This window comes from Chionomys nivalis, chromosome 17, assembly GCF_950005125.1.
Source record: "Chionomys nivalis chromosome 17, mChiNiv1.1, whole genome shotgun sequence".
Lineage (NCBI taxonomy): Eukaryota > Metazoa > Chordata > Mammalia > Rodentia > Cricetidae > Chionomys > Chionomys nivalis.
The window spans coordinates 1,370,604-1,390,269 of record NC_080102.1 but is presented as its reverse complement, the minus strand read 5'-3'; the positions used below and the strand labels follow the sequence as shown (position 1 = coordinate 1,390,269).

At 36.0% G+C, this 19,666-nt stretch overlaps 1 protein-coding gene across 3 annotated transcripts in view; it reads right to left on the bottom strand.

Moving 5' to 3' along the window:
* Mtdh (metadherin) overlaps positions 1 to 19,666 on the bottom strand; it is a 50,639-nt gene that overhangs the window by 12,762 nt on the left and 18,211 nt on the right. The window contains exons 3-7 of one of the 3 annotated variants that reach the window (XM_057791668.1): positions 12,299 to 12,383; positions 11,435 to 11,611; positions 9,927 to 9,992; positions 8,502 to 8,738; positions 3,232 to 3,330 (exon numbers count right to left, since the gene is read on the bottom strand). In XM_057791668.1, the coding sequence (XP_057647651.1) occupies positions 3,232 to 3,330; positions 8,502 to 8,738; positions 9,927 to 9,992; positions 11,435 to 11,611; positions 12,299 to 12,383 (664 nt within the window). The remainder of the gene's footprint in view (positions 1 to 3,231; positions 3,331 to 8,501; positions 8,739 to 9,926; positions 9,993 to 11,434; positions 11,612 to 12,298; positions 12,384 to 19,666) is intronic. The other 2 variants (XM_057791670.1, XM_057791669.1) reach the window with 2 other exon arrangements.

The window sequence follows — 19,666 nt, the reverse complement described above, 5'->3', positions numbered from 1 at the left end:
CCCCATTGCTGCTTGTGGTTCTTTTGATCACAGCAGACCCCAGGTTTCTAAACTTTTACTATGGATTAGAGACCAGTGGTTCTCCAGGAATATTCCAAGCAGCAAACTGGGACCACTGAAGCACGCTGCCTTATGGACCGAGTAATGACTAGGTGTTGCTCCACAATGATAGTTATTAAGAGATTGATTTTAATTTGTGAGAAACTGATATTAGAAGCAAGCACAATACACCATACAATGCATTCTATAAATTCAGGAGTGATAATTAAATTCAACAAATACAACCCCCTCCCCAAAAAACAAAAATCCAAACCAAAGCCACATTAAAGATGATACACATATATACACAAAAACAAAATTCAGACAAAATGAAAAATAAATTTTGGATGTAGAAGGCTGTCAATATGGCACAGCAAACTTGAAGATGTGTTCTTGATTTTATATATATAAAATATATATAAACATATAAAAAAATTCTTGATTATATATATATGTATAGAATTTCTCTTACAATAGAGTCTCAAGTAGTTCAGGTTAGCCTTGAACTTGACACACCATGTAGTCAAGAAAGATCCTGAATTCCTGATCCTCCTGCTTCTTTGTGTGCTTCATCCCAAGTACTGGGATTATACTTACCGACCCCCACATGCAGTAGGTATGTAATGAGTGAAACCCACATATTATATGCATATAAATAATACAAATGCATATAAATGTTTTGTTCTGCTTGAGACAGGGTTTCTCTGTGTAGTACTGGCTGTCCTAGACTCACTTTATAGACCAGGCTGGCCTCAACTTAAACAGCTCCACCTGCTGAGATAAAAAGTGTGGGACACCATTTTTTTCTATAGTTTAATTTTATGCAATGTGTGTTTACCTGCATCGTGTATATCATGTGTGCCATGCCCATGAAGGCCAGAAAAGGGTATCAGATTCCTTGGAACTGGAGTAACAAGATAGTTTTGAGCAATCATGTAGGTGCTGGAACTGAATCCCCGAGCCATCTCTCTAGACCCACCAGGACCAAACCCATAAGATTAACACTTATCTATTTATTCATTTGTGTGTGTGCGTATGTAGAAATGAAATGAAACAGTTCTCTGCCATCATGTGGCTTTTAGGGATCAAACTCAGGTTGTAAGCATTGGAGGCAAGTGCCCTTACCCTCTAAAACATCCTGTCAAACACACCTGGCTTTAAGGATCTAATACATGTAACTTTCCTTTTATGAGCAGCGAACAATAGTTTTCGTATTAGAAAACCAGCATACAGGTAAGGTAAAATGTCTAGCAGGACAGCCTGTAGCTGCTGGCTCAGTGGTCTTTAACCTCAGCAGCTCAGATTCCTTACTGCTGCTTTCCTAGTTCCGCAATGAAGAGATGATTATTTTTCTTAAAAGCAGCAGAGACAATTTCTCTTTAAAACCCATTCTTTTGCATCTGTATACAACTTGATACATTATAACTTATAGAGTTTTCCCAAAACGATTCAGAACGGATTCTGTTCAGTTTTACAGTTCAATAGATTCCAAAACAAATGATAAAGCTCAAAACATGAAATACTGAATTTTAGACCCAGATTAAAACTAAATTTTCCAAACAAGCATCCTTAGTTGGACACGGTGGTACACACCTGTAATCTGAGAGCTCTAAGACTGAGAGTTTAAAGTCAGCTGGGCTACAAAGTGAGACCATGTCTAAAAAAATAAACCAAGACAACAAAGAACAAAATAAACAGTCTTCCCTCTCATGTTAATCTTCAGACACGGGCCCCTCTATCTTACTAACCTAATATCCCTAAATGTGTAAGGACTCTGCTTCAGCCACTGTGTTACAAAGCTCACCTCCATGATTACCACTGTCATTGTGACTGTACACCCAGGAGTTAAAGAGAACAGGGGGACCAAGACTAGCAAGGCCTGACCCCACCCTTTAACTAGCCGTGTGTGGTCTGCAGAAAGAGACTTCTTTTGCTTCACTTTCTTTATCTGAAAAGTGTGAGGGAAAATAGTATCTGCTTATTACAACTGTTTTAAGCATTAAGTGAGGTGATAATGAGCAGAAACCCAAGACCAGTCCCGGGCAGACAGCCTTTTATTATCATCATTACACTAAACACTCTGTAAAGAACTACAATACTGAGATGATGGTGCATGCCTTTAATCCCAGCTCTTGGGAAGCACAGTAGGTGGATCACTATGATTTCTAGGCTATCCAGGGTTATTCTGTCAGAATCCCGACCTCCCAACAAAGATAAAAAAAGTATTACACATTCAAGAGTAATCAAGTTTCTCTTTCAGGAGGGTTCAACACAAAAAATTAAAATAAGGTCAAAGTAAAAAAAAAAAATCAGATAATTTTAAAAACTAATTAAAAAACTTTTACACAAGAACATGAAATCTATACTTTCTTTTCTAAAACAAAGACCAAAATGATGGAATATATACAAGGTAGGAAAGAATGCAGCAAAAAGAAAATTTAGAGGAAAGAATTCTGAAAATTGGACTTGGGGGGGGGGGGCTTAGAAGTCGGTAATTTAAAATAAAGATGGTGAGCTTTTCAATATGAAGACCATACTATTTTCCCCTTTCTTACTTTATTTTTGAGACAGAGTCTTGTATATAGCCTTGTCTGGCTGAAACTCCCACCTACACAGACCAGACTCGGCCTTGCCTCTGCCTCCTGGCAGAATAGCTCGTTTCACAATGCCAAGCTTGCTTTATCTTTCTTTTAAAGGTTTCTCTGTGCAGCCCTGGCTAGTCTTTCCATCTGTCTCTGCCTCTTGAATTCTGGGATTAAAAGCATGTGTAGCCACCACCACTGAGATGATTCTCTTTTAAACGTATGTTTTCATTGGAAATTGGGCTGTGAAAGTGGTTGTTTACTAGCACAAAAATGTGTACACAAATAACTCAAAGCCACTGCTATAGAGTCCATTCCTTCTTTTATAATAAAACCAGAGAAATAGAATTATTCATTTAAAACAGAAAAATTTAAAAATTAGTCCTACAGAACAACTCTAAGAAAGACTGCCTCAATCATAATGGAAAGTTAGATTTAATCCCATAGGTATCCAGAATCAAATTCCAAGTAGTATAGGAGTGTCAGATTATATTACTATGACCTTGAAAGGGTAGAAATTAGGATTAAAATTAAGACATAAAGCATGAATTCAGGGTGTTACAAAGAAAATTCTGCAGAAAGTAACTGAAAAAAATTTAAAAGGACATACTTAACCCAGACCATTCATCATCGATATAGGGTTGATTACGGCTAACATCCCACTGATAATCAGAAGTGGTAGACTGAGAAACTGGCTCAGCAGTAGACCCTTAAATGAAAAATGAATGCAATAAAATTAAAAATGGGCTTTCCTAAGGATGTTTCATAACAATAGATCTATATTTTGCACATGGACTTTATTTCTCCTAAAAGAAAAATTTTAGACATAGCAAAAGTGTTAACTTAAAAGGAAAAGGAAAATTGAGGGCAATTTTAAATTAGGTATGATAATAATTAGATCTAATCCAACACCACCACTCATACCAACCAGAGACTAATTTTTGTTGTCTGCAAATGTTAAAATGTTGAAAAAATGCTCCATTTTTCTTAAAGGTAAGCAGTAAAACACAAAATTGTGATGCTAGCTAGGTGCTTCAACATATGCACATATCCTGAGAACTCAGAAAAACGATTAGAAAATGTTTGAGTCAGCTCAACTTTTAGACCATAGAAAGTTAAAGAAACAAACTTAATCAGAAAGGTGAGACAGAAAATTCAAAAGTCAGAGACAAGAGTTGTCCCAAGCTCAAAGACTTACAGTCAGGTACATTAGAGGGAGAGTGAGATGGAAAGGTGGGGGGGAAGTGGGTGGGGGGAAAGTGGGGCATCACAAGGTCTCTTAGGAACCTGATAAAAGCAGCGGTGGCCCAATACCAATGCCCAGAACTTTATGTAAAAATCTGAATATATTTTGGGGCGCAACAGGCCATGCAAGTAAGGTAAAAACCCATTACTCTATGGCTACAAATTAACTGAAAATGCAAACGAAAGCATTCTATCAGGTGCACAGAGACACATACACAAGACCTTTTGTATCAGAATTTCACACATATAAGAGTCCTTAGGCAACTTATATTCACTTTGGATTCAGAGCTCCTTACTGATAGGAAAAAATGGTTAGGTTAGTGTAAATAAAACTAATGATCCCTTTCCCCTCAGTTCTCACTAATTTATGCATTTCTACTTGCTTACAGATGAGCTTGCTAGCATTTCACTAATGATTAATGTCTCATTATATACTCAAAATAGTAATATCTTCTAATGTAAAATTTAGTAGACTACTCAACAAATGTGGTACTATTTAGCATATTAGGCACTCAGCTGCATAAATATAAACTTATCTTCAGTAGCCCCTACTGCTTTCTCAAAATCTATGTGTGTTGCATAGTTATCAAATGAAGGAAGCAATTAACTTGCACTCCTGAAAATGAAATGTGGTTGATGAGACCATGAGTTAGCAAACTGTCCCTTGTAGGCCAAGTCCAACCACTGATTTTGACTGGCTCATAAACTAAGAAGAACTTCATATATATTTGTTTTTTTCTCCTTGAGACAGGATTCCTCAGTAATAACAACCCTCTCTGTCCTGGAATTTGCTCTGTAGACCAGCTGCCCTCAAACCCAGAGATTTGCCTGCCTCTGTCTTTCAAGCCCTGGTGTGTGCCACCACATCTGGTCAAATTTCATATTTTTACTTGGTTGAAAAAAAATCAAATGACTAGTGTTTTGAAGTCAGAAACACTCATTTGCCTATGTATTATCTCTGGTTGCTTTCTTGCTATCATGCACAGTTGAGTTGATAGCTGTAACATGGGTTTTATGGCCTATAAAACCTAAACTACTTACTATTAGCTTTTACAGGCTAGTAAATTCTAGGCTAGTGTTCCAGACACCATGAAATAACACCATCAGTAAATGAAGTTCATGGAACCTTTGTGACTTAAATGAAAAGTGCCCCCACTTATGTAATATTTGTTTAACATATATAGCTTCTGCTGATTAATAAAAGACCTATCCATTTAAATGATGCTGGATTGACAGTATCACTAATAGTGTATATTCTGAATCAACAGGTCCTAAAACACTATTGAGTATGTGGTTCATATTATCTGAAAGGCTCACTTAAAAACTCATGAGAAACAAATGAATAGAAATATGGCAGATTCAACCAGAAGTTTGGTGGGTGCACTAGTAACTAACGAGCATGGTCCTAGCCAAGTGGTTCTCAAGCTGTGAGTTAGGACCCTTGGGGCTGTGTCAAATGACCCTTTCCAGGGGTCACCCAAGACCACTGGAAAACAGACTGTTTACATTACTATTCATAAAATTACAGTTAGGAAGTAGCAACGAAAATAATTTTATGGTCAGGGGTCACCACAACATGAGAAATTGTATTAAATAAAGGGATGCAGCATTAGGAAGGTTGAGAACCACTATTCTAACCTGAAGGAGAAGGCCTTCTAGGAATATTTAGGCTAATAAATCGCCAGTGGTAGATCTAAGTCACTGGCACATGAGGACTTTGGTGTCCCTACAACGTCAAGACCTTTGCTATTCCATATATTAATTGTGTTGACAGCAATAACAAGTGCTAAAAGTAAACAGTTATGTTTGGTTAACTAAATGAAAGACTGTTTTCACATACCAGAGACAGCAGAGTTAAGTGTGAGAGGTGCAAAAGAAGCAGAGTTCTGTGAAGAGGCACTCAGCCCCCTAGCCACACTAGACCAAGCAGCTGGCAAAATAAAGAATGTCACTTGCAACCTTCAATTTGCAACGAAACTTGAAAGATGTACAGATTTAATACTATGATAGCAATATTTAGAGATTATTTTAAAAATGAGAACCAATAATATAGCAATAGCTATTATTTACTGAGTGTCTACTATGTAGGTGGGTTCCCTATACACTGAGTTCTAATCCTTCCATCAACTCTGCTAGGCTGTTTTAGAGATAGCAAATCATTTGCTAATACTTAGAAAACTACTTAGCTATAACTAGAATTTAAAGTCAGTCAGTTTCCAAGCCTACTCTTTCCATTTTATAAACTATGTCATTAACTATCATAATTTAAGCAACTACTTTAGAGGCACCAAACTTGGTAGCTGACATACATTACAATATTGACAATTACTTAAATACGAGGTATATTTGGGTTACATAAATAAATGTCCACAAACTCCTAATAGGTCTGTCTGAACTAGTCTATCCTTATTCTATTTTGTCATGCTACTTTAATTATTATTATTTTCAAGATATTTCTCTGAAAACAGAACATTTAGGTCAATAGGTCAATACACTGTGACCCTATGAGGTGTCTTAGTTTAAGTACATGGCCACACAATGACAAATCACCTAACATGCATTTTTAAGGTGCCCTGTTACTAGACATGACTGTATTCTAAGGAGCACACACACACCTCCTCATGCACAGTCAATCATATCTGCCTTTTCCTCAACAATCCATTGCAAACTTAGTTTAATACAATTTTTTTTTTTTTAAATTTCAAAAGAATCTTGAATCCAGCTAGTGAAGGCCATCCATCTAACTGGCTGCTTTATCTGTAACAACACTAGGCAAACCTAATCTATGTTCTAATAGTGAAACTACATAGCTTCTGTAAGTAAACTAGAAATATATTACAAGGTCAGTATTCCCAACATTGTTCCATAAAACCTGATCTTCTATAATATGAGATGACACATTCTCTGTTGAAAATGATGGTATGGATTTAGGGACCACCTCCGTAAACAGACTTTGGTGTTTCCACAGTTTCTGGACCTCACAGTGAGGAGAGGAGAGCAGACTTGGAACAACGGTATTAGTGAATGAGTTGGAGTTTGCTTCCTGAGGGCATTAGTTTTTGAAAAGGACTGGAAAGCTAAGAGTAAGAGAAGAGGTTATGTTTTTTCTTGCAAACTTTACTTTCTGGTATTCAGTATTTCTCATATTAAGCTAAGTTATCAAAAATACCCACCATAAATAAAATAGAAAAAAACCTACATGTCCAAGCAGGGCACGGAGGCTCACAACTGTATTTCCAACACTTAAAGGGCACAGACAGGAGAACTGTCTATGAGTTCCAGGTCAGACTTGTCTGACAAAGCCAAAACCAAACCCCCAAAAGGAGAGAAAAAATTAATTTACTATATGAGGAATTACAATTCAATTTAAAAAGTCAACAAAGAACATAAAGCCAGTGGACAAATGTCAAAGAACATGAATAGATAACCAGAAAAAAAAAACAGAAATGATCAATTAATTCACAAAAAAATTTCCAATTGCATCAATGATTTAAAAGTCAACTAAATAATTCATGTATTTTTCGCTTATCAAATCAGAAGACAAAAAAAAAAAAAAAGCCCAATAGGCATTTACACTGAGGATAAAGGTGATCAGAGAAACTGACAATATGAACACATTCATGTTCTCTTTAACAAGTCATTCCCAAGAATCTATTCTAAAGAAATTCACTAAATGTAACATTACCTAAAATAGTTTTTAAAAAGTCAGTTTCCAGTAATACAGAAGTAGCTAAGTAAACTATGATATATTTAAATAATGTAGCACACAAGGCCATTAAGTAGACATGCTCATAACAACAAGTAAAACTTTCCTTACAAATTTGGGGATGGGAAAAGGAGCATAAAAATGCACATCCAATTCAGTTTATGTTAAAACCAAAAACCATACATAGTAGAGGAAAAAGCCAATAAATACAAAGACTAATTACAGCTGCCACTGGGTGGTGTGATGACATGTTTCCCTTTACCTATTTGCTGTTTTTCATATTTAATAAAGATTTCTTTTCCTATAACATATAAGCACATGTTGCTTAAAACGCAATGGCTCTCAATAGGGGAACTACTAATTTTTGCCATGAAAATCCACGGAAAAGATAATTCTAATAGTCATTTTTATACACTATAAAAATGGATGCTATAAACTTGCCTAGTATTTTATTTACACTCAATAAAACTACTAAAATCTATCATGTCTACTCACATATTACATTTATGAATTACTAAGAATATATAATTACATCAGCCAAATGCAACAGAGAATGTAAAAACAGTATATAAAGAGTACATGAGGTTATTTGTGTTTGTTTCCACTTGCTCTATTCTATGCATAGAGTCTGAAATAATTTAATTATCACTATTACTTCTACATGGCAGGACTAGTATTTCTTCTTCCTTTTTTGGGGGACGACGGGATCTCACATAACCCAGGCTATCCTCTAACTCATTATGCAGCTCAAGATGACCTCCTGATCCTTCAGCTTCCACCTTCCAAGTTCTGTGACTGCAGGCATGCAGTACCATGCCTGGTTTAGGACTATTTCTATTGATGGTCTGCTTTCCGTCACCAATCCTGAAAATTCCAAGATGTATCAGATTACCAATTTTAAACTAACTTTTCCCCCTAAGAGTCCTTACCAATGCCAGAAAATATTGAACGATCACTCCAGTTCCTTCCCCAGTCTTTCCCATTGGCATTAGCATCAGCAGGGTCTTGAGTCCAAGCAGACGGCTCTGTTTTTCTCTTGCCTGCAGAAGCAGGTGGAACAGAGTTCCACTTCTCCTCCCCTGCACTCATCTGTGAGGAGAGTTTCACAGACTTTTCATTCCAGCCTCCTCCATTGACAGTAAGATTTTCATTCAATCCCGAAGAAACTTAAAGAAAAGAATGTAAAGATTAAAAACAGATACATGATTTCTTGTTTAAAGGGGGGGGGCATTTTCAAGTTTCTATGATAACTTGGCTTATGCTTTGTCCTCTCTCTCCCTTCTTCTTGTCCTTTACGTAGCTTGAGTATGAAAAAAGTAAACTAAACAGTTCTCACGTGGGTTCCACAGATCCCTTTAAAAGCTGGTTTCTGAGACAGAATCTCACTAGGTTGCTCCTAGTAGTCTCAAGGTTCTCCTACCTCTGCTTCTATAGTGCTGGGATTACAAGCATGCACCACAACACCTGACCTCTTAATTTAAAAGTCGACAGATGATTAAAATGTAACATGCATACTAATGGCAAACTGACAAACTGAAAAGATGTATTCTAGTATATTCTGAATACTCACCCACTATGAAATGACTTCTTAGACATTCTTTCCTTAAATACACCTTTGTATATTATATTACGTGTAATGACAGCATGTCAGAATCAACAAAGAAATTGAAATAGACTCTATGGACCGGTCCAGACCAACTAAAGTGAGGACTGAGGACAAGTCTGTGTGTGGTATGCTTTAGCTTCCTAGATGTGCAGCCAGGACTGAGATGCTTGGACATTAAGGAAGTGTCAAGAACAAGCCTAAGATGAGAAGGTGCTTTTCTTTCTGTGGCACTTCTGCTTTAGGCCACCATAATGATCTGCTTGCTTCAGCGATGAGAAATGAGTGAATTGGGTTATTTTTGTTTGTTAAGCACTCAATAACTTTAAACTATATTCATTTATCACAAAATATTTGATACCATCAAGGAAGCAGTTAAAATTTATAAAGAGCTACATTTTCTTAAGATACAGAGTAACTTCTTATCCCAAGTATGTGCATATTATAATCATGTCCAACAAAGATCCTTCTGTATTGGTTTAAATGATACAAGCAAGAAACAAAGTTACACATAAATTATTACTGAATGTTTTTATATACAGGAAGGGAAGGAGCTAGAACGTCAAAACCAGAGTGTGAGCATCCTTTTCCATTTTTAAAATCTCTAGGCTATGATTATATTAATATAGAAATCAAAAATTAACTTTAACCCATTTTCTTTCCTTCAACATCATTCATGTAAGGAAAGAGAATGTACGCAAGTTTCTATTTTGATGGGCCTTCAGTTTAAGTTACATGTAATTTCTCTCACCCTGAAGTGCAGAATCTCCTTTTCCCGATTTAAAGTTGCTAACTTGAACATTTAGATGAGAATCACCTGGGTTGAAATAGAAATAAGATTTATTTCCACTATGCACATTAAATCAGGAAGAACACACAACTGTTATCTATAATAAACTGCTCCTTCAAGTGCCAGTTTTGACATTAAAAAGAGTGACTTTGCAACGTATTTCACATATCCACAGGGAACTGAGTGTCTAGTTATCACATTTTTAGTCAATTAAAATGTCGAGTCCTGGAAAACTGCCTAATTATAAATTATTATAAGCATTGCCTGTTTTTCTGCAATGCTTCTAAATTCTGAAGGTTCTTTCAGGTAGGAACTGGAGAATTGAGCTCTGAAATTGGATTCAACTTTGCCTCATCTCAACATGAGCTGCCTTTTCAATAATCCCAGAAGCAAGCACATCAATTTAAGAAGAGCACCGCCAGATTTGGGATTATAACAGGAAATATGGCAAAAAATGAGAATTACATGTTCTAACATAAAAATTCCAATCTCTGGCACAAAATAAACATAATTATCACAATATAACAAAACCAAACCAAACTAACTCAAAACACCTATGAAACAAGAGGTGCAAGCAAGGCAGGCACGCCTAAATCAGAAAAAAAAGGGGTCACCAACAAAAATACTAAAACTATTGATACTATACGATAGCATAATGGGTAAGGAGAACTCATTGCTGTACTATGGCAGTAAATTTCAGTAAGTTAGCAAACAAAGAGCAAACATAAAAACAGGAAGGTTAACAAGGTGATCTGCTAACAACCCAGAGATCGAAAACAGGGAGGTCACTAACAAAAGACAAAGGAAATAAATCAATGCTTTGCATGAAGCTGAGCAGCATCATTTTGCAACTGTTGTCTTTAGGGTAAAATGTTAGCAGTGCAAAGTGCTACCTTAAGGTAGTTATCAATGCTGGACAGTTTGCACAGCTGAGTTCTGGGTAGGAAGGACACTGGCTCCATCATCTTTGAAGTTCTGGTCTAGCTTTATCAACACTTAGAAAATTGACAAAACAAAAACCAAACCAAAACCAAAACAACAACAACGAAACTGGGGTGGAGAGACAGAACCTGCACTAACCACAACATGCTTGTTCCATGTTGGAATGAAAGTGCCCAACATGCAGAATGGTGATAATATTCCACTTAATCAATGTCTTATTCACAGTAAGAAATGGAGATGTGAGAGGACTGGGCAAAGCAACATACACGAGGGAAAGAAGCAACAACATTTTCTAATGTGACTCAAGGCAGAAAGGCAAATTTTAATTTAATAAGCCATTCATTAGGCAATATTAATAACACTGCTGTTATGCGGTAAACCAGGATGTGGTTCACAATACTCTCATGAAGAAGGGTATATCAGCACAATGATGTTAGCAGATCAAAATAGATTGTGACATAATATTTTGTACATCTGACTTAAAGGAGTTTGATTTGATGTACCACTCTTATGTTCCACTAATATACCTTTATTCTTCTTGGAACCAACAGGAAATGATGCAGTTGTAAGTTGCTCGGTGGTAACTGTGATGGTATTTTCTATCCCAGGGATAGTTGAATCCAATGAACCAGAATCAGTCAGCACTTTATCACGTTTACGCTGTTGTCGTTTCTCTCTGTGACTAATTTTAGTTTCCCAGGCTCCTGACATAGCCCGAGAAAAAAAATGTTATTCAGTAAGGGGAAAACAAAAAAGTTGTAGATTTGAGGGGGAAAAATATGGGATGGGGCAGATATAATAAATTTAGATAATTAAACTAAAAACCAAGAGTGCTGATTATATTAATTTGCTCTAAGAATTTATTCTAATCTCATGTCATTTTAGGCAAAAAACCTATTTTTATTCTAGTTTTGTTTTTTAACAAAAATTTTGCATATGGTTTAGGAAAAGTGACAGAAAGAATTCTCTCTTATCTTTTTATCCTGCTGGGCAGAAGGAGAGTGTTATATCTGCTACTAATACATGAGTTTAGGGTATGATAATAAATGGCTTATTCAAGAATTTTGCACACAGCCTTTTTGGAATGGTAAATTTAAGAAAAATGGGAAACTCCAAACCATATTTTTAGGAAACAAAGACAAGATGAATGGCCTCTCAATTGCTCAGAATATTGAGCAAACATAAATTTAAAGAATAAGCACCATTGGATGCTTAAATGATTTAGATAACCAAAGTGTTTCTTAACAACTTCACAGATCTTTATGTTAAAATTTATGGAAATTAAAAAGAGCTACATACAAGATTAAATGAAACAAATGCAGCTTGTATACCACACACCTTAGTTAAAAAAATTTAAATATTTTCTATAAGCCTTTCCCTTGCTCAAATACCTTCATCAACTTCCTTTCCATCATGGCGTGAACTGTTTTGCACTGCTTTTGCATCTGACTTTGATTTCTTCTTATTTTTCTTTGACTGAAATAGTAAAATAGAATGTTACTTATTATTTTTCTATGTTTTTGAAAAGGTAGGAGTCAGTAAAATACATAATGAAATGTATGATACTGACAAGTAAAAAATTTAAGTTTGATTTAAACTTAGCATATTATGTGGCAATAAGGTTATCATTTGAGTGGTTACTTTGTGCTAATTACAGTAATTTTCTTTATTCTTTAAAAATACATTTTTAGAGATGAGAAAATGGAGATATAAATAGTAATTAAACATTACACAGGCTCTACTGGGTCACATTAAATTAGTAAATGAAGTTAAAATTCAAGGTCTGCTTGGTTCCAAAACCACATTATGCTCTTATACATAATGTGTCCTACATTATAGTATAAATAAAGTATTGTAATATGCTGCTCTAGGGGCAATAAAATTAAAACCCACTGCCATTTTCAAGAGAGAAATTACATACCAAATAATGCTTTGATTAGTATATTGCTGATAAACCCTATGTACAACAAACTGATTTATCAATTGTATAAAGCAGAATATTTGGTCAGTTTCAAAGCAATGAGAAAAAAATATTTCAGACTGTTTAACAATTCAATAAAGATGAAAATACCAAAGTAAGATACAAATTCTGGAACAGCCTTCTAATTCCCTTCCTGCTAATTTTATATCATCCTTTCAAAAGCTTCCCCAAAACTGCACATGGTTTCTGTATTTAGATAGGTGTATCCAGAAAAGAAACAACATTAACAATATTGTAGGGTTTTGGTGCTTTGTTTTATTGAAATAAGTTCTCCTTTAACCCGGGCTGACCTTGTTGGTTCCCAGATGCTCAGCCCTGAAATAATCACACAGAAACCATATTATTTAAATCATAGCTTGGCCCATTAGCTCTAGCTTCTTACTGGTTAACTCTTATGTCTTAATTTAACCCGTTTCTATTAATGTGTATGGCCACGTGGCTGTGGCTTACTGACTAAAGTTCCAGCATCTGTCTCTGGTAGGAATACATGGCTTCTCTCTGACTCCGCCCTTATTTCTCCCAGCATTCAATTTAGTTTTCCCAGCCTAGCTCTGTTCTAACCTACCAGGCCAAGCCAGTTTCTTTATTTACCAATGATATTCACAGCATACAGAGGGGAATCCCACACCATGACCTCAAATATAGCTGAGGATGACCTCAAATTCCTAAGCCTCCACAGCCTCTTCTTCAGAGTACTAAGATTATAGCATAGGCACAGTTGTATTATAGTTGTGTACTGCCACACCCAGCCCTAAATGTTTGGTTAAACATAACTGTAGTCACTCATTACTGCACAGCATCTTTAAGTTACAGGCTGCACTGTACTGATATATTTATAATTTGAATAAACGGTAAGTATACTTTGAATGAACCAAGTAGATGATATCTAAGTGCTTTCCTACGTGAGAACTTGCAGACAGAGTCAGACTGACATACCTGTCAGTTTCCCATCTATGGATGGATTCAACCAACTTCATATTGAAAACATACGAGGGAATAAAACGCACCTATACAGACTTTTTGTGAGCACTCCCTGAGCAATATAGTATAAGAATTATTTAAACAGCACTTATAGTTTATTAAGTACTGTAAATTATTTAGACACAAACGTATGGAAGGGTATATATGATAGATATTACAAAATAGTTAACTTTTTATAGTATAAGGGATTTAAGCACCTAAAGAAATTGATTGGTATCTGGATGGGGTCCAGGTGCCAAACCAGACAGAGACTGAGGGACAACTCTATTCTTAAATGGTATGAATTTTGAAATGTAGTAAAAACTGTTTTTTGACATAAGAGTATATTTTTAAATCACTTTTTTATAAGTTGTTTTATTCTCTTCCAAATGATTTGCATTTGACTTTTTGAATGTTCTCATCATGTATCATGTTTAGCATACTGCTTTATTATATTTACCAGGTTGTTCATATCTACTTTTTAAAAGAATTAAAATTTTGTAAGAATTCAGTGGCTTCAGTATATTCAAAGAACTTGTAAAATCATCATCATCACCACCATCATTTTCTTTAGTCCATTAGCAAGTATTCCCCATCTCCTTTTCCTCACTAAACAACTTCTTATTTCTGTCTTGGCCATAGCCATTTTAAGGAAACGATAATACACTGAATATCTATTACAGGCTAGAGCAGGTACAACAAACTTTGTCTGTTAAAGACTGGAAAAATCAAGTGTTTTAGGTTTTAAAGGCCTGGTGGCTTTGTGATAACCACATAACTTTGTACTATAAAAGCAGGCTTATATACAACATAAAAATGAACTGATAGACTGTTTCAATAAAACTTTATTCAAGCTATATAGGTATATTAACATTTTATAACATAACTTATTAGGCTAGACAACTAGTACAATATATCTAAAATACTATCACTTCAACAGTAACCAATTATTAAAAATGTATTTTAATAACAATGACAAAGTATAAAGAGGAGGGTTATCTAAGTCTTTAGCATCTGGTGTAATCATGGCTAACCCATCTGATTATGTTATACTTAATCTCAATTCAGATTAGCTACATTTTGAGTATTCAATATCCACACGTAGCAAGTGGTTGCTAAAATAGATAGTCTATGTCTCCAGAACCTATAGTAAGCATCCCCCCTTTATAGATAAGAAAATTGAGGTCACAGGAGATTACAGAAAATGTCTAAGATCATGGGTGAAACTAAGGCTGCTGGGGGAGAACTGTCATCAACAGTCTTACTCAGCTGTGGGTCCTGCATGCTAGTCTTATCTGCCAGCAAATGTCCGCACTGGTGCAATAACAGCATCACTGGCATGGAAGTAACCAATTACTCTCATTGGATTTGAGGCCTGTTCCACAGACAGGAATTCACATTTGGTACTGAAAACATTAAAAAGGCTGTGGTAAGGATGAAGTCATAGGTCTTAGTGAGGAAGCTGCTATGGTTTTGCTAAATGGACATAATGTACCTGTCAAGGTGCCTTCTAAGTATTTATTTATGACAGCAGATTAGTGCTGCTATCAGCTTGAGTCAAAAAAGCTTCTTTTTGCAATGGGCAGTGGTTACTTCAGAGACTCACAATTGTTCAAAATACTGAGATTAAGTTACATTTAAAATGCTCAGCCCTGCATGGAACACCCGTGTCATTCCCTCCAGGGCTCAGTGAACACCAAGAGGAAGTGGAAAGGATATAAGAGCTTCCAGACACAATATGACCATTACATTATTTACCTCTTTAGTCCCCAGTATCTGCACTAGAACAGTACAAGATGAAGCTTGTCAATAGTCCATCATGAAATGAGGAGGTGCTTACAAGGCCCGGTCCCTCTTTGAGTTATTACATGCAGTTAATTTTGTAAGCATTATATGCAATTAATGGTTTCTGAGGGGAAAGGAGAAACTTTCTTTCAGTAGTGTAGCCACTGGATACCTATGCTCATGTAAATAAACAACCGGTTATCCATGCCCTTCTAAGTTTAAATTCACTGGTACACACAAACTCTCTCCTCAGCCCTTCCCTCAAAGGACAGACACTGAAAAAGGGTAGAATTACACTCACTCAAGTACATTAAGATTTGTTAGTAACTACTCTCACTATTTATTTGCTGATGATATGATAGTTTACATAAGCAACCCCAAACCTCATAAACACTTTCAGTCATGTAGCAGGATACAAGATTAACTCAAAAAAAAAAAAAAAAATCAGTAGCCATCCTGTACACAGATGATAAATGGGCCAAGAAAGAAATCAGAGAAACACCACCCTTCACACTAGCCACAAATAGCATAAAATATCTCGGAGTAACTCTAACCAAACAAGTGGAAGACTTGTATGACAAGAACTTTAAATCTTTGAAGAAATTGAAGACGCTAGAAAATGGAAGATCTCCCATGCTCTTGGGTAGGTAAATATAGTAAAAATGGCAATCTTACCAAAAGCAATCTACAGATTCAATGCCATGCCCATTAAAATCCCAGCAAAATTCTTCACAGACCTCAAAAGAACGGTACTCAACTTCATATGGAAAAGCAAAAAACCCAGGATAGCCAAAACAATCCTGTACAATAAAAGAACTTCTGGAAGCATCACAATCCCTGACTTCAAACTCTACTACAGAGCTACAGTACTGAAAACAGCCTGGTACTGGCATAAAAACAGAAGGACCAATGGAACCAAACAGAAGACCCGGATATTAATCCACACACTGTTGAACACCTGATTTTTGATGAAGAAGCAAAAAATATCAAATGGAAAAAAGAAAGCATAGTTAACAAATGGTGCTGGTATAACTGGATATCAACATGTAGAAGAATGAAAATAGACCCATATCTATCACCATGCACAAAATTCAAGTCCAGATGGATCAAAGACCTGAACATAAAGCCAGTCACATAGAAGGGAAAGTGGGAAGTACACTTGAACATATTGGCACAGGGAACCACTTCCTAAATATAACCCCAGCAGCACAGACACTGAAAGAAACAATAAATGGGACCTCCTGAAACTGAAAAGCTTCTATAAAGCAAAGGACACGGTCAACAAGACAAAACGACAGTTTACAGAATGGGAAAAGATCTTCACCAATCCCATATTCTGATCTCCAAAACATACAAAGAACTCAAGAGATTGGTCATCAAAAGAACAAATAATCCAACAAGAAAATGGAGTACAGACAAATAGAGAACTCTCAGCAGAGGAATCTAAAATGGCCAAAAGACACTTAAAGAAATGCTCAGCATCCTTAGTCATCAGAGAAATACAAATCAAAACAACTCTGAGATTCCATCTTACACCTGTAAGAATGACCAAGAAGACAACTTATGCTAGAGAGGTTGTGGGGAAAATGGAACACTTCTGCATTACTGGTGGGAATGCAAGCTGGTACAGCCCCTTTGGATGTCACTGGGGCGATTTCTCAGAAAATTAGGAAACAACCTTCCTCAAGACCCAGTAATACCACTTTTGGGTATATATCCAAAGGATGCTCAATTGTGCTACAAGGACATGTGCTCAACTACTTTCATAGCAGCATTGTTTGTCATAGCCAGAACCTGGAAACAACCTAAATGCCCCTTGATCAAAGAGATAAGAAAAATGTGGTACATTTACACAATGGAGCACTACACAGCAGAAAAAAAATAATGACAGCTTGAATTTTGCAGGAAAATGGATGGAGCTAGAAAATATTGAGTGAGGTAACCCAGACCCAAAAAGACAATTATCACATGTACTCACACGTAAGTGGTTTTTAAACATAAAACAAAGAAAACCAGCCTATAAATCACAATCCTGGAGAACCTAGACAACAATGAGGATCCTAAGAGAGACATACATGGATCTAATCTACGTGTGAAATAGAAAAAGACAAGATCTCCCAAGTAAACTGGGAGCATGGGGATCTGGGGAAAGGGTTGAAAGGGAAAAGAGAGGCAAGGAGGAGCAGAGAAAAATGTAGAGATCAATAAAAAAATAAAAAGATTTGTTAGTTAATATCACCTTACATTAGACTTAAATATGCCTTAATTTTATCACTATTTCTAAAAGATTTTTTTTACCAGAACTGTTAATCCAGATGAGAATGAATATGCACATAAAGCTTTACAATAAATACTCAATACGTAGTTATTTGTCCCAGTCAGTTTACTGACATGAAAGATTTTTTTGGTGTACACAGTGTATTCATACTATAAGCACTCTGTCCCTGAACTGTTATTTCTCTAGTGATTACAGACCTGTGCCCCTAAGGTCTCAGTTACCATCTTACACTTTTAAGGAGCTCTACTATAGCTAATACCGCTAGGGGAAATCTTTGGCACAATTGTTTATCTTTCTTGCTACTATACTCCCAACCCTATTTATTGACATATTCCAGCACAGGATCAGATACATTATTAAATCTTGTCCATATAACATTAACAGTAAAAATCCCAAATAATTTGATTTAAAAATGGATAAGCTATTTGAACAGATATTTCTGAAGACACATGGCCAGTAAGTATATGAAGAAATGAGCAACAGCCCAATCATCAGGGAAATGCAAGGGCTGGTGAAATGGTTGAACAGGTAAAAGTGCTTGTAATGCAAGCCCACTGACCTGATTTTGATCCAAAACCTGTAGAACCCATGTAATGTAGTGGCATACACCTGTAATCCCAGAACTCCTTTGGAGAACAAGGAGGTAGAGACAGAAGTATGCAGGGCAGCAGAATCAAGAAAGACTCTGCTTCAATAAGGTATGAGAGAATCAACTCCCAAATGCTATCTTCTGATCACATGCGCTGTAGTACACGCATATCTATAGACACACAGACACACTCATACAGATGCACGTGTAAGTGTGTGCACACACACACAACACGTAAATCCATGATGATGAGCTGTAAAACATAGGGGATTCTACTGTTGATGGGAATATAGACTGATACAGACACAGTGTGTACACATTTGATAAACAGCTATGACTTGTAAAGTTCTGACTTAAACTATAATACATTATATAAGGAAAACCACAAATGTAAGCAAGTAAGCACTCTGTGCATTCAGGAAGCATCGTTACAAGTTACTCTAGTTGATGCTTAGTTCAATGTATGCTGCTTTGGAATTATTTTGTTTGGTGATAATTCTCAAACTTCTCGGTCTGAGGATACTCAAGACACTAAAGTACTATTTAATTTTGCTAATGTATATAAAATAACAACTATCTATACTCATAATTATATCTACATAGTGATATTTTTCAAAACAAAATGACATGTTTATAGTTAGGTGGTGATGCTGCATGCTTTTAATCCCAATACTCAAGAGGCAGAGGCAGGTGGAGCTCTATGAGTTTGAGGCTAATCTGGTCTACACAGTGAGTTCCAGCACAGGCTTCAAAGCTACACAAAGAAACCCTGTCTTGAAAGACCAACTGACTGACCGACCAACCGACCAAACAGCCACCCAAATAAATAAATAAAAGCAAACAAATATTTTTAAAAATGACATGTTTGTGAGGACAGCATTAAATGTATTTCAAATATCTTTAAAGTCTGGTTTGTATAACTAATTTAACTACTTCTTTGTCCAACTTACTGAGATAAGTTGTTTTGATTGTGGCACATGAAGAAAATTTAGAGATGTTCACAAATATGCGTTTGTTAAGTTTTATTTTGTGGTGCTGGAGGTTAAACCCAGAGTCCTGTGCATGATAAGGCAAATGATTTATTACTGAGTTATATCCCTGGCCCACACAAAGATATATCCAATGGAGAACTGAAGAGAATTTTCCCCCTTCAAATAATTCTGAAT